We start from the raw sequence: 15,827 nt of genomic DNA, 5'->3' as shown, positions 1-15,827 counted from the left end.
ACAAGCTTCCACTACTGAATTGATCAGGCACCAGAACCGTTTATCAGCAGGATTTATTTATAGAGGTTTTTGTAACACAGTCTCTTCAGTTGTTGTTTTTTTTTTTTCTGTTTTAATTCTTTCCCACACAAATCTTAGGAAACAACATGATATGTTAGTATATTAGAAAAATTACAGAACTGTTTTGTCAAAATTAGCACTAACCTCCCCACTGGATTTTCTGGTAGTTTGTTTCCTACTGAACTCATCTTGTTATTCAGTGGATAAATGAGATGAGGCACCTAAAGAGCCTGGAATGTGATAAATACTCAGTGTATGTTAGCTCTTTACCTGTTTGCTTCTTATTTGTTCTATTTGCTTCTCCTGCCTTGAACTGTTGACTTCCTAATTCTCTTTCTCCTAAGAAGGAAGGTAGAGTCCACGCTAAAGCTTGTACTTGGTTGTGGTGCATGTCAAAAGCAGATCGTCTCCTCCCCATTCCTCTTGCCACTTCCACCACAGACTTACGTAAGGCCTGTCTCCCCCAGAACAGCGTTCTAGGACCTGTCATTACACCTAATACCAGGTATATTAGGAAACACTGGCAGGGTCTGGGCATTCTGTGATATCTATGCTTCTATAAGGAACACGTATAAACCAAGAAAGAATTCACATAGAGAAAGAGTTCTGCAACCTAAAAAAAAAGATTTGAAATCCATTGCCTTAAATCTTGGACCTGATATTATTGAATTATTTTTAGTTTGTGGGTGGTGAGGAGGAAAAATGAAGCAATGTTGTTTAAATTTTTGAACTTGTTAGAAACGAATGACAACAAATCTGGGATACCTAATACTTTTCTATTTTTTTTTAATAACTGAAGTTTAAAAAATACTGCATTCAGTTATCTCTTCAGATCATCCAGCTAGAATTTGTTATTTTTATCTCAGACCCAAGGGAGGATGGCCTGGATAAAGTATTCCTGGTCACTTTCTGGTGACTGAAGTTGTATACAGCTATAGTGCATCAGCTTATAGCCCAGCTTGTTAGATTTCAGTATTTCTTTCTCCTAATGTGAAACTCTAATATGCGTAATTTCTAGCCCATGTTTTACCAAAGTTCAGACTCCTTGTTGAACTGTTATGTGAAAGTTAATATACATAGCAAGGCATGGTCAAAGTAGATGTTTAGAAGAAAGCAGAATTTGTTATCCATAGGGTCATCCCTTGTAAACATATACTTAGGAAAAATAATTTCACTGTAATTTACTGGTTCAGAAATTCAGTATTCTAGGATATTTTTTTGTTTCCAAGAGACAGATTTCTTACACCAGTGAATATGAAGTAGTTAGCAATACGAGGTTAAAAGTTTAGAACAGTTTGGGCAATAGATTTCTTCTTGCCTTGGCTATATTTATATGTAAGTGTTTGTTTGTTTATAGCTCTGAAGATGGCTGTAGTGGATATCTATCATTCCAGGTTAAAGGAGCGACAAAGACGAAAAAAGTAAGTCTGGGAGACCATCCTGCCTTCTTTTGCCTTTGGACTTTTGACCACATATAGCCCATAAAAACAAGTTCCACTTGTGGCTTATCTTATGACCTTGAGGAATACCCTTAACTTCCTTGATTCTCAACTTTTCCATCTGTTAAAAGTTAATATTACCTCTCCTTTTTTTTGCTTTTTTACCTCCTCCTTCTTTACCCCTTCCTTAATATTATGACCAATGAATAATATGGGTATGTTCTTTTAAGGAGAAAACCAACAAGAAAAATTCAAGGTATTATTAAGTTGTTATGCTTTTTCTAACGCTCCATTCTGACTGCTGAATTTTTATGAGAAATCTTTTATCTAAAAGGATTTCAAAGGAATCATGAGCAAGTTTTAGGCACTCTTGATTATTCCTTCTCTTTGCAACAGAACAAAAACCTTACATTCAGACTGAGAAGTTATGGATCCCAGATCTCTGTTGGATTACAGAGACTTTTAACAGTTCAGAGAAGGGTACTCACAGGTGTCTGTGTATATATGTGTAGGCATGTTACTAACCAGAGACACGGCGGCATCACAATGAGAAAAAGAAATAGGACTTATGAGACACTCTGGAGGGACCGAGACATGATCTGAAATAAAACTTACTCTCTGCATATCTGGAGTTAGCTTCCAGTGAGCGCTGAAGATTATTCAGCTATTCTTGAGAGAAGGTTCATTGCTAGGCAATAGAAATCGAAGGTTCCAGACATGGAACTCTGCATGGTTTACCTAGATTTTGTTCTTCTTAAAACATGCAATTAGAACTAGACAGTATTGTAAAACTCAGTTGTCGAGGTCTCTATTAGATCTTGTGTTTTATGATGCCCTTCCATTAAACATTCACAAGATTTATTTCAAATAGCTTCAAGGCATTCTGTGAATGTACAGTTGTAAACATTGAGTGTGTGATCATGGCACCCTTCATGGTTAACAGATTTCCCTTAAATGGTTATTCTCACTTATCATTTCCCTAAAGCTGAATAGATAATTTTTAGACCATGGACACAGGTTCCCTTCTGTTTCATCTAAGTTACAGACACGTGTTAGACACGTGTTTTTCAGTATTTGTGGGTGCTCATTGATTCATCCAGCAAATAGTTATTGAGATTCTTCATTGCCCAAGGAGAGGAAAGATACATGGTACTTGAGAGCCTAAAACTGTGCTAGTGCCTCACTGAGCTGCAGATCTTTGAGGGGAGTGGCTCCTTTGGACATTGATATTCCCCCACGTAGTGTTCATGCTGTCTCATGAAAGCTGCTTGTGGAAGACATAGTTAAATGTGAAATTAATTATCATAGATAATTATGTTTTTCATTCTAGAATTATAAGAGACCATGGATTAATCAACCTTAGGAAGTTTCAGTGTAAGTATTAGCATTTTTCTTTAATTTAAAATTTTTCCCATCATTATTGAATAGTTTTAAATCATTTATGGCAGTAGTTCTTAATCCAAGTTGCATATTAGCATCACTAGGAAGCTTTAAAAATTTTTGATGTCCAGCAGTTCAGTTCAGTTAAGTTGCTCAGTCGTGTCCGACTCTTTGCAACCCCATGAATCGCAGCACGCCAGGCCTCCCTGTCCATCACCAGCTCCCGGAGTTCACCCAAACTCATGTCAGTCGAGTCGGTGATGCCATTCAGCCATCTCATCCTCTGTCATCCCTTTCTCCTCCTACCCCCAATCCCTCCCAGCATCAGGGTCTTTTCCAATGAGTCAACTCTTCGCATGAGGTGGCCAGAGTATTGGAGTTTCAGCTTCAGCATCAGTCCTTCCAGTGAACACCCAGGACTGATCTCCTTCAGGATGGACTGGTCCCTTGCAGTGCAAGGGACTCTCAAGAGTCTTCTCCAACACCACAGTTCAAAAGCATCAATTCTTTGGCGCTCAGCTTTCTTCACAGTCCAGCTCTCACATCCACACATGACCACTGGAAAAACCATAGCCTTGACTAGATGGACCTTTGTTGGCAAAGTAATGTCTCTGCTTTTTAATATGCTCTCTAGGTTGTTCATAAATTTCCTTCCAAGGAGTAAGCGTATTTTAATTTCATGACTGCAATCACCATCTGCAGTGATTTCGGAGCCCAAAAAAATAAAGTCTGACACTGTTTCCACTGTTTGCCCACCTATTTCCCATGAAGTGATGGGACCAGATGCCATGATCTTAGTTTTCTGAATGTTGAGCTTTAAACCAACTTTTTCACTCTCCTCTTTCACTTTCATCAAGAGGCTTTTAGTTCCTCTTCACTTTCTGCCATAAGGGTGATGTCATCTGCATATCTGAGGTTATTGATATTTCTCCCGGCAGTCTTGATTCCAGCTTGTGCTTCTTCCAGCCCAGCGTTTCTCATGATGTACTCTGCATATATGTTAAATAAGCAGGGTGACAATATACAGCCTTGACGTACTCCTTTTTTCTATTTGGAACCAGTCTGTTGTTCCATGTCCAGTTCTAACTGTTGCTTCCTGACCTGCATATAGATTTCTCAAGAGGTGGGTCAGGTGGTCTGGTATTCCCATCTCTTTCAGAATTTTCCACAGTTTATTGTGATCCACACAAAGGCTTTGGCATAGTCAATAAAGCAGAAATAGATGTTTTTCTGGAACTCTCTTGCTTTTTCGATGATCCAGTAGATGTTGGCAATTTGATCTCTGGTTCCTCTGCCTTTTCTAAAACCAGCTTGAACATCTGGAAGTTCACGGTTCACATATTGCTGAAGTCTCGCTTAGGGAATTTTAAGCATTAACTTTACTAGCGTGTGAGATGAGTGCAATTGTGCGGTAGTTTGAGCATTCTTTGGGATTGGAATGAAAACTGACCTTTTCCAGTCCTGTGGCCACTGCTGAGTTTTCGAAATTTGCTGGCATATTGAGTTCAGCACTTTCACAGCATCATCTTTCAGGATTTGAAATAGCTCAACTGGAATCCCATCACCTCCACTAGCTTTGTTCGTAGTGATGCTTTTAAGGCCCACTTGACTTCACATTCCAGGATGTCTGACTCTAGATGAGTGATCACACCATCGTGATTATCTGGGTCCTATTACATATAATATAAGTTGTAAATATATAATGATGTGCTTAACCTGTCTTTATTATTGAATATTTAGCTTATTTTCAGTTTTTTAAAAATCATTACTCCTCCAACTAATAAAAATAAATGGAAAAAAATAAAAAGTTAAAAAAAAATCATTACAAATAGCACAAAGGTAAACTTGTTTGTGAATAAAGCTTTGTCTGCATTTAGAATTTTTTTAAGATAGATTCCGAGAAGCGGAATTACTAGGTCAAAGAATATGATTATTAAAAATGCTTAACACATGCTGCTAGATTGTTTCCTGAAAGATAGTTATATCAATTTACATTCCTTCTGCCAGTGTACATTATTGCTTGTTTAGCCTCGTCCTAATCGAGAGCTGTGGGTTTGCAAAAATAACTCCAGGTCCGCTCTCCCTTGCCCTTTCTGTCGACAATAATTGGTCATGTTCTGGTAGTGTGTTCCTATGTCTGCAATTGCTGGGCTTTTGGATTTTAACCTCTATGTAGTAGACCTTGACTCTTGCATAAATTCTCTTCCCAGCTGGTGGACAGAGGTCAGCTTAGCCTCTTTATTCTTTAACTGTATTTTTACAGATAGAGCTGAGGGGAAGCTCTGTGCTTCCAAGAAAGGCATGGCATGTGCAATGTGGTCTGAGAGGTTTTCAGTTGCCTTTGTACTGACTGTACGTGTGACCTTAATATCGTAGGCATAGCAGTTTTTTTTCATCAAATGAAATTGCTCCAAATTTTTGTATTATCCCTGTAGAAGTAGGGTTTTTTGGTGGTGAATAAAATGAATCTGTGGCTGCCCATCAAATCAGCCCCTAGAATTTGTGGCCAAGAATTTTCCTGCTAAGGAAGAGATTCATCTGAAAATACGACAATTTAAGTAACTATCATAAGTAACAGCCTGTATTTTTAGCCTGAGAGTGGACAGAGCTAGCCTAGTTACTCTTATTGAAATGACTGAGTAGCAATTCGAGAATTCCTGATCATTCCAACCTACCAATTATTGTTGGTGGGTTCTCCTACCCCTCTTTTTGCTGATAGCTCTTTTTATTAGAGATTTGGTCTGTAGTGATCCTCAAAGGGGCTGATTCTGGCTACCTGGAACGGTATCCCAGGTGGCATATATGACCATTTGCTTCCATGATAGTTATTAAAATATAACTTCATTCACAGTATATTAAGTTGTGGTACTTAATTAAGTTTAGAGAAAGGCAAAATGACCCATGTAGAGAGTGAAGAAATAAATGCCTCACTTGAGGATATGGAGTTACAGAGAGGATTTTTAGTGGGACATGGGAGAGATCACACACTTTTGCCAGACTGATCTACCTCTTCTAGATGAATTAGCATGTCTACATGTCCCTTGTTCTGCAGAAGTCAGTACCGGAGATTTTGCCCTGTATTGTTCCTAAGAATGTATGATCTGCCTTTAATCGTCCTTCCTGTTACTGCCAGAACTTCCTGCCCCTGTGCAGATTGAGAGCGAGGTGTGGGGGTCACCAGAGTGCAGGTGCTCTCCGGCCATGACAGCGTCCCTGAGACATAGTCCCTCTGGTTCTGTTAGCATCATGATTAGTGTGCTGCATTCCCTAGCTTTCTGGTTTGCTTCCTGTCATGGGTAAATTAATCATGTGAGGTTAGGAATAATATTCTTCCATTTTACTACTTGTTAAAAAAAAATACAGAAAACTTAAGAGACCTTTATATTCTTTACTTTCTCTGTAGTAATGGAACGACGATATCCCAAGGAAGTCCAAGATCTTTATGAAACAATGAGGCGATTTGCAAGGATAGTGGGGCCGGTGGAGCATGACAAGTTCATTGAAAGCCATGCATGTAGGTGGTTTTTTAACCTTGACTGTATGTTTCTCTGTGTGTGTGTGTTTATATAAATAGGAATGATAATGGTGTTTTATGTGAAATTCTGTAAACAAATAAGTGGATTTTTTTTTAATTGTTTCTTCCCCTTTATTGCTATGAGATAAATTTGAAACTTTGGGAATGGAGAAGAAAGCTTAAAAATAGTAGTGGCTCTCCACCCCCCTTTAGATAAACAGTAGTTTAGTAGCTTTTTCCCCCATTTTTAATATGGGAGTTTGCAAATACATGGGGGTTCATTATACTATGATATACATGTATCCATCACCCAGCTTTAGCAGTTAACCATCCAGTGGCTGATCCAGTGTCATCTTTATCACCCATTCCTTTCCCATCCTCAACTGGATTATTTTGAGGCAAATCACATTATTTTGTTCATAATTATTTTAGTATTAAAACTAGTTTCTAGGTGGGGACAGAGTTGGGTGACTCATGGAAATAATATATAGCACTTACATAATTTTCCTGCCTTTTTTCTCTGAGAGAGATCTATATAGTTATCATTTGATTTCTCACTATAAAAAATTGAAGTTGTTAACGCAGTAAGGCCTGGACTATAAAAGTCTGAACTGAGGGGCTGAGTCTATGCCTTTCATCATGAGATTCAGGTATTTGATTTTGACTCCCAAATTTAGTTCAGGAAGGTACTTCATGAAGGTTTGTATCCTGTTCTCTTTGTGCAGATATTTCTTGCATGACATTGCAGGCATTTATCTGAACTGGGTTGGTTGTCCTCACAGACACCCTGTTTAGTTGGCATTCTTTGTGTGATTTATCCTGGGTGTCTGATCTTTACTTCCTGTCCCAGTTTGTACCATCGCTGGTTTATGTGTCACTCCAGGGGACTACACCCCGTGGATTGTCCAGGTTCTTCTGTCATCCGCTTTTGCAAAGCACCCAGATTTGAACATTCCATCACATAATAATCCGAGCAGTGCAACCTGATCTGTGTGCTCAGAGGAGGCAGAAATCTTGGTTTATGGAAAACACACTGCTCTTTTGTCCCTGTAAGAGAAAAGCTGTAAAGAAACCATCGGGAACTTGAGCACAGAATTTTGTCCTTCCCTTGCAAAAAGGTCTGTGTCATGTAATACCAGAGACAGGTTTCATGCCAAAATTTGGCTTTGTGGCTAGAACTTTTAACAAGGAATAAATAGAGCAGGGAAACTTGGTGGTTTGAGAAATTATATTCATTACTACTGTAGCTAAATGAATTCAGCCAGGTCACTATGAAGTTTTCTAAGAAACAATTCCAGCTGCTTTCTGCAATTGGAGACAGAAGCCAAAAGACCACTGGAGTACATTTTTGTCAGCTCTTAAGTAAAATTTCTAATGAGATATTAGCAACAATTAGGATTCCCCAGATGGAATTGCCCAGTCTTTTATAGAAGGCAGGATTACTGAAAATATTTAGCAGTAAAAGTGCTCATTGATGTTGATTTTGTTTTTCCGATTTTTCTCTGTCTTTTTTGGGGGGATAAACAGTGGAATTTGAACTCCGAAGGGAAATCAAAAGGCTCCAGGAATACAGGACGGCAGGCATTACCAATTTTTGTAGTAAGTATGCTTATGCTCCACACTAAATCAGGGCATGTGCCTTCCAAACATATAAATAAGCTTCCACATTTCAGAATGAGTTTTTGATCTTTCCCAAAAGTTTCATCTATTTAATCCTTCTAAATACCATTATATGGATTATCTGAGGTGAAATAAAAAGTATGACAGAGTTGCTACTTTAGATTTAGGATTCTATTGTGGCCTCTAAAAAAAAAATATTTTGTATTCCAACGTTTAGCCTCAGCCTTTTTAAATTTAGTGATGCATCATATGATCATTCCCATGAAGCACACTTCAGTTGGTTCTAGGCACTTGCATCCCAGTTACTTGAGGTAGAGATGATTATATTCATGGCACCTAACCATTCACCATGCGTTGGACTGTACCCTTTATACTTCACCAGCTTAAGAGAGGGACTTCTCTGGTGGCTCAGATGGTAAAGCGTCTGCCTACAATGTTGGAGACCTGGGTTCGATCCCTGGGTTGGGAAGATCCCCTGGAGAAAGGAATGGCATCCCACTGCAGTACTCTTGCCTGGAAAATCCCATGGACGGAGGAGCCTGGTAGGCTACAGTCCATGGGGTCGAAAAGAGTCGGACACGACTGAGCAACTTCACTTTCACTTTCAACTTAAGAGATGGGTATTGTTATTCTCATTTAATAGAGAAACTAAGGATGAAAGTGATTAAGTAACTAGTTGTAGTAGAGCCAGGTTGTAAGAGAAGGCAGTTGTGTTGGCAGTTAAGAGCTGAAGTCTAGGCTTGGACAGCTTGGGTTTGGATTCTGGCTCTTTTACCAAATCTGTAATTCTATTTGTTTCAATTTTCCAAGTCTTTTAGAGTTCATGTGAAGATCAAATGAGAGATAATGTGTGAAAACATAGTATAGTACCTGACGCACCAAGTCCTCAATAAATGGCAGTTTCTGTCATTTTGTTGTTGTTTTGGTGATGGTCTTCAGCATTCCCGCCTTCCTGTTTGGTTGAAAGCTATCACCCGTTCACCCTTTGCTCAAGTTTAGCCTAGTAAAATGGCTCTTTATTTCTAACATTGGAAACTGTTTACAAAATGAAATTTTATGTGGAGCACTAATCCATAAGGAAAAGTGGAACTCCTTAGGTTGAAGTCTGATGATTCAGACCATGTGTGGAGCTCAGGACCACCGGTATGTTCACAGTAATCCCTGAGATATTTTCATAGTAACCTAGGCCTCTGTGGAACTTGGCTTGAAACCCACTGGTTTGATATTTTGGATCTTACATACATTAATAGTGTAGAAAACACTATGCAGCTGTTAGCAAGATGCATATGAAGACTCTGATACCAGATTTGGGTTGCCTGATGTTGGTTGTCTCCAGGAAAGAGGTGAAAAGAATAGTAATAGTCAATGAGGATTTATTTTTATTTGTAATCCTAACTGGTTTTTAAGGAACAGTGTATGTGTATAGAATTTGTGTGACTTGGAAAAATATATGGATAGAGAAAAATAAAGCAGGAAGTAAATATGACAGTATTAGAAGTTACTTTTAGGGGATGGAAATATGAGCAACTCCAACTTTCTTTGTACTTTTCTGTTTTGGGAATTCCCTCTCTCAAATTTCTTAAAGGTAGAAAAGGAATAAACACATTTTCATTTCTTATCAAAAAAGAGATTTCAAACTAGGGGAAATCACTTTGCTCTTAGAAAAATAATGGAAGCAGTTTTTCAAAGGAAATTAAAAAATGACTGGGAATCCCCTGGGGTCCAGTGGTTAGGGCTCTGCGATTTCACTGCTCTGGGCCTAGGTTTGATCCTTGGTTGGGGAACTAAGATCCCCCAAGCCTCACAGCAAGGCCACAGAAATTAAAAGTTAAAAAAGATGAACTGTTTGTTGATGAGTTAGGAAGCCCTTTGGTTAGTTCTGCTACCTTGTCATTGTTGTCACTTTTTTAACATCTACAGGTGCCAGAACCTATGATCACCTCAAGAAGACTCGAGAAGAGGAACGCCTCAAACGCACCATGCTCTCTGAGGTCCTCCAGTACATCCAGGACAGCAGTGCCTGCCAGCAGTGGCTCCGCCGGCAGGCTGACATGTGAGGAATTAGTCTGGGGGACAACCTCATGGGGCTTTTGGCCTTTACCTGTATTTTCAGATAGCCCTGTGGGTGCCCTACCCTAAATGGCAGAGCTGTAATAATTAGGTAGCTAGAAGAATTCAGAAAACTTCAGCAGGCTGTCTCAAACAGTACAGTACCAACAGTTTTGAGAAATGTAATTGGCCTCCTAGAATCCTACTTTGCTACTTTGACCTTATTTTTTAAGATTAGTGTATTCTCTTGCCACACCTTCTTTCTTCTTCTGTATCTACTAGTGTGATTTTCATTGGAGGATCAAATTTCCTGCTTTTTGCTCATGAATGGTCTCTGTGATGTGCCACACCAGGACCTCTTCTTAACAAATCGAGGCAGTTTCCTTCCCTGGAACAGATTTCCTTTCTTGAGTTGTGTACAGTGGGGATAGCCTGTAAAAGCATAGTCTAGTCTGTCTCATTACTTCTCTTCAAAGTAGCTGACCTGATAAATGTTACCCAGTCTCTCATGGGCTTTTGGAAATTGCTTTCTTGATGTGACATAAGTTTAAATTCCTCTTCTTTTTTGTAGTGATTCTGGCCTGAGTCCTTCTGTTCCCATGACTTCGAATTCAGGTAACTATTTTTCAGGCTGGAGCAAGTCACAATTGTGGCGTTTTCATCCTGGGAATTACAGTGACCCAACAAACCCTCCCGCCTTTGTGGGAGCCAGGTGCTTAGGCAGGGGAATGGTGATTGTTATACAGATTCATAAACATCAGCAAGTTGTTAGAATCTTCATGGCCAAACAGGAGCTTTCCTCGGGTTTACATTACAAAGACAGGGGAGGAAAGGACCTCAGACAGGTGTTTTTTCTATTTTACCAGTGTTCACAGGCAGTTCGTTTACTATGATTTTATATACCACAGACTTCAAGATTGTCTCATAGGGGATAAATTAAAGGCTTTGTATCCTATATGAGCAAGGAGGTATGTTACTTGCCAGAAAAGTAAGACTTTCTTTATAAGTTGGAGAGTTAAAAGTATTTCTGTTTCTTATCTCTTCCAGCATGTCCTATTTTGAGGTCAGTTTACAGGGCAAGATTAAGCCATATGATATCTGATAATCCTTGCTGCTTGGTAATTAATAAATGGTGGTGTGGGGTGGTATTAGTTGTAGAACGCTGATCTGAGATCATGGTGTTCGTTTGCCTATTTTCTTGGTTATCATTCATCCCTGCTCCATATGTAGATTAGCCACTTGCCCTGATCAGAACATACAGACCACTCCACTGTTTACAGACTGGATTTGGCAAAAAGGTAACCCATTTGTAGTTTTACCATTTTTTGAAACTGGGAAAAATAGACCTTGTGATCCCATTCAAAAAATCTCTGATTCAAGACCCAGACAAGGGCTCAGAGAAGGCCACTGCAGGGGTGATTTTTTTTTTTCCATTTATTCCTGTGTTTCAAGTAATTATTTTTTAATATTTAGAGGAGAAAAGAGTCTTTTAGGGAATAGCCAAGACAAGTTAAGTTTTATAAGTTTCTCACATCCAAATCCTCCCCCAGTCTAAATAAGAAATAAGAAAATTTAATGTTGACTAATTAAAGTGAATGAACGTACTTGACCTGGCTTCTTTGGTATTTGTGTTTTCTGAACCATTTGCGCTCACTGTTGATTGCTTCTTTGGCGGGCATCAGTCCCCCTCAGCCCCAGTCTTTAGGTTGAGATGACCCTTTGCTCCTTTTCACACTCTGAGTTGCTCCTAAGGCAGTGCAGAGCTGGAAACCTGAATCACTGATCATAATGTAGCCTCTCGGAACTGGTGAGGCATTGAGTGATCGTAATCTCCATTTCAGGTCATTTAGGGTCAAGCTCAGCCTGGGACTGTGGAGCAGCTCCCATTCCCTCTGTTAATGTTAAAGGGAAGCCTGTGACAGCCTCTCCCCCTGCTCTCCACCACCTAAGCAGCACCCTGCCCCCATGAAGTGTAACGTAGTATTCTACATTTTCTTTTGCTTAACACAGCCCATTCACTCAAGTGTACATTCAAAACAAATCCCCAGAGTTGTGCACATCAGGCTTCCCATCCTGGGCAGTGACCTCCTGCTTGGGTCTCTTTCGCAAGGTATGTGAGTTCACCTCAGTCTCTGCTTTGCCATATACTGGCTCATTGTTCCTCTCTGTGGGTCTTTCAGGTAAACAGGGCTACTTTGGGAGGAACAGATATTCCCTCAAATAATACATAATGAAGGGCCTTCTGCTGGCCTGACTCTCTGTCTTTGATCTCAAGGTGAATGGTACCTGGGTAATTACCATGTTTGCCTGCACTGCTGGCAGAATGGCCAGTGTTAGGGAATGTCTCTCCTGCAGAGTTGTTATTTCCATTCATCAGCTGTCAAGACAGGCAGCATGTGACCTTTCTTAACTGGATGACATCTGGACTGTAGATTTTAGAATCTTCTGCTGGGTTAGGAAGAATAATCTTATTTGACTGTGAGGTGTGTGTGATTATATGTGCATTTTATCAAGGCAAAGGGCACTTGATTTACCTTTTTTTTTTTTAAATTCTTTTCTTTAATCTTTCTTTATCTTTGGCTGTGCTGGGTCTTTGTTGCTCTTGTGTGGGCTTGCTTTCCTAGTTGCAGCAAGTAGGGGCTACTCTTCATTGCAGTGCGTGGGCTTCTCCTCATGGTGGCGTCTCTTGTTGCAGAGCACAGGCTTTAGGCGCAAGGGCTTCAGTAGTTGCAGCATACAGACTCAGTAGTTGTCAAGGACATGGGCTTAGTTGCTCTGCAGCACATGGAATCTTGCCCAGCCAGGGAGCGAACCTGTGTCCCCTGCATTGGCAGGCACATCATTATCCATGGCACCACTAGGGAAGTCCTTGACTTACTGTTTTTATTTTCAAGTGAACTTTGGGGTACCTGATGTGTAGTAGTTTTGTACCTAACCATGGCCTGACCATGGTGAACTTGTTACACTTTTTACTCCTGAGGTACTGTCTCTTACAAAATACATGCCTTCTTCTGTCTGTATCTATAGGTAGACGAAGTGCACCGCCCTTGAACCTCACTGGCCTCCCTGGCACAGAGAAGTTGAATGAGAAAGAAAAGGAGGTAACAAAAAGAAGGGGAACTGGTTAGAGGAGAGAGTAGGGGCCAGTTATTCACTGAGTTGTCGTGAAAAACACATTACAGGATCAAGCCCCTCTGGCTCTGCTCACATCACACATGTGCATACACAGCTCTAGTCATCCTCAAGGTCTCGGTGGACTTAGCAGGTCTCAGGGACTCATTTCCTCATCACCCTGCCACCGTTCATCTGCTGACAGAAGAGCATATGATACATAAATCTAAATAATACCAACTATCATTTATTGAGCATTTATCATGTACCAGATACTGTACTAAGTACTTTATTTACTGAATTTAATTTTTTACAAACTTAAAATAACTTGTATATGGAAGTGGTTATTTCCTATAAGAGTGGACACTTTCAGAAGTTCTACTCTTATTCCAACAATATGACCATTACTTAAAAAGATTTTTGAATTGTCTCCGTGGTATGTGTATAAGCACAAAAGAGGAATCCATCATCATCTGTAGTCACACATTAACTTTGATTAAAAAAGCCATGACCTACTTTTCTTTTCCACCGTAATCACTTAATCACTGGATGTGACTTCTTATGACTGTTAGCTGTTTCTAAACTTTTAAGTCCAGCCTCAAATGAGTCATCATCAAGCATTTTCTAAAGAATGTGCGACAACTCTTAAGTCCATTCCAAAGAGGAATTCCTCCTTTGTTCCTGTGTGCTCTTTTTATAGTTCCCAAGATCGGCGTCCTCATCTGCCACTCCATATCAGAAATTCAGGTCAGACAGAATGGAATAGAGGCTAGTATTAGACTTTGACTTTACCCAGTAGGAACAGTGAAGATGAGCGTGGGAGGAGAAGGGAGTGTATGTTATGTCCAGGTATTGCTGAGGAAGGATTGCCATTCTGATTCAAGTATGGAATGACCCAGAGTTTCAAGCAGTTTTTTATCCTTACCCACAAAATGGTGACCTCAGACTGTTCATTGCTGGATAAATGGTAGGTGAACTAGAATTAAACCACCTTTTTGCATCTTTAGCAGTAACCTCTTAGCAAGATCTCTAGATCTCCTTTCCTTCCAAAGTAGGAAGTGTAATCACAAAAGTAGAGACTACGGGCTTATGCTGGTACCAGAAATAATGTGATTCACACTTGGGAACCCAAGTGTCAGCACCCCTACCCCGGGCCCTGCAACTCTTCCCTGACAGGCTGAGCCGGACGGTGCCGGGACTCTGCCCCAGGCCAGTCCTCAGGACACAGATTTGTACCCGTGACAACCCCGGGGAGCCGGCTGACAGGTGCCGCAGCTCTCCCGGCATCACCCTCAGCCTTTTTCTGTCTCTTGAGACTATTCTCACCAAAGAAAAGACAGAATGGAATGTGGTCTAGCCACCAGCAGCTCCTGTAAATAGTTGGAGGTTGATGTCACTCTTTACACTTTATTATGGCTATACCTACTGGATTAAAATTTAAGACTGACAGATGTTAATGTTGATTAAATTTGCCATGTCTTGCAGCTCTGTCAGATGGTGAGGTTGGTCCCGGGAGCCTATTTAGAATACAAATCTGCTTTATTGAACGAATGTAACAAGCAAGGAGGCTTAAGACTGGCACAGGCAAGAGCACTCATCAAGATAGACGTGAACAAAACCCGGAAAATCTATGATTTCCTCATCCGAGAAGGATACATCACCAAAGCCTGAGGCTCCCCAGGAGTGTGGGCGGGCCAAAGGACCTCACGGCCTTTCTGGAGCCTTGTTTTTGAACTGAAGTGTCGTTGTGAAAAGAGGGGAAGAACAAAGGAAATCTTCAGTTTTATTAATGTCTACTTTCTTCTCCACCCTGCTTTAAAATACTCTTGTTGTTGGTATTGTGCTGCAGAATTATGTGCTAGATAAGCTATTGTTAATTGTGTGTGGGCATTCATTCCTAACACCTCTTATAACTAAAACAAGAACCATAGTACCTCACATCACAGTGTTAGTAGAAATAGAACTAAACCAGTCTGTAATCCCAGGAGTGCAGCTCAGATTCTTGTACCTGCTTGGGAGGTTGGTTTTCTGATTATGTTTTGCCTTCAAACATTACAGACAGATTTAAAATAAAGAGGTTATAGTGAGAGAAAGTTTTCTCTTTCTGTTTGAGGGTTTCTTTTTAAGCTGACAACTTATGTTTTTGAGTAGAAAGGAGGAAAACCTCCCCATGATGATCTTGTCCCAAACTGTACTTGGAACTTGAATGTCTGGCTCTGTAATCTGCAGTCTGACTGTCTAATCTGCAGAAGACTTTTGAGGAGGTAGCAATGGATATAAAATGTCTCTGTTATTTTTAGAATTGATTAAAATGTTTTGCTACTTAATTTGTGGGTGTGTCAAATATTCTGGTAACTAAAGCACACTTAGGGTGTTGGATGCCCACCTCATCACGCTGAGCTGTCTGTGCTAACACGTGTGTCCTGGGCTCACCCTTGTTGTCACCGGGGGCTTCCCAGGATACCAGGTCCCCGAGGATGGAGATGATGCAGTTAATTTCAGCATTGCTTGGATGAGACCTGAACCCTAGTTTCTCAACGGTGAAAGGCTAGCCTACAAGAAGAGCTACTTTTAAAATAAAAGGAAAGCCTTTTCATGTGTGGAACTCACTAGATATGAGGGTGAGTGACTGCCACATCTGAAAGTTGGTCCTT

At 40.2% G+C, this 15,827-nt stretch overlaps 1 protein-coding gene across 7 annotated transcripts in view; it reads left to right on the top strand.

The window, feature by feature from the left end:
- TADA2A (transcriptional adaptor 2A) overlaps positions 1 to 15,500 on the top strand; it is a 45,263-nt gene extending 29,763 nt beyond the window's left edge. For 5 of the 7 annotated variants that reach the window (XM_043481703.1, XM_043481676.1, XM_043481712.1 and 2 more), the window contains 8 exons: positions 1,418 to 1,481; positions 2,830 to 2,873; positions 6,283 to 6,393; positions 7,921 to 7,992; positions 9,934 to 10,066; positions 10,634 to 10,677; positions 13,090 to 13,163; positions 14,659 to 15,500. In XM_043481703.1, the coding sequence (XP_043337638.1) occupies positions 1,418 to 1,481; positions 2,830 to 2,873; positions 6,283 to 6,393; positions 7,921 to 7,992; positions 9,934 to 10,066; positions 10,634 to 10,677; positions 13,090 to 13,163; positions 14,659 to 14,844 (728 nt within the window). In that variant the 3' untranslated portion in view covers positions 14,845 to 15,500. The remainder of the gene's footprint in view (positions 1 to 1,417; positions 1,482 to 2,829; positions 2,874 to 6,282; positions 6,394 to 7,920; positions 7,993 to 9,933; positions 10,067 to 10,633; positions 10,678 to 13,089; positions 13,164 to 14,658) is intronic. The other 2 variants (XM_043481722.1, XM_043481730.1) reach the window with 2 other exon arrangements.
- Positions 15,501 to 15,827: the final 327 nt, after the last annotated feature.

The sequence above is a fragment of the Cervus canadensis genome, chromosome 1 (assembly GCF_019320065.1).
Source record: "Cervus canadensis isolate Bull #8, Minnesota chromosome 1, ASM1932006v1, whole genome shotgun sequence".
In the NCBI taxonomy this organism is placed as follows: domain Eukaryota; kingdom Metazoa; phylum Chordata; class Mammalia; order Artiodactyla; family Cervidae; genus Cervus; species Cervus canadensis.
Note: the sequence above shows the minus strand (reverse complement) of the source record. Positions and strands in the feature narration are given on the sequence as shown.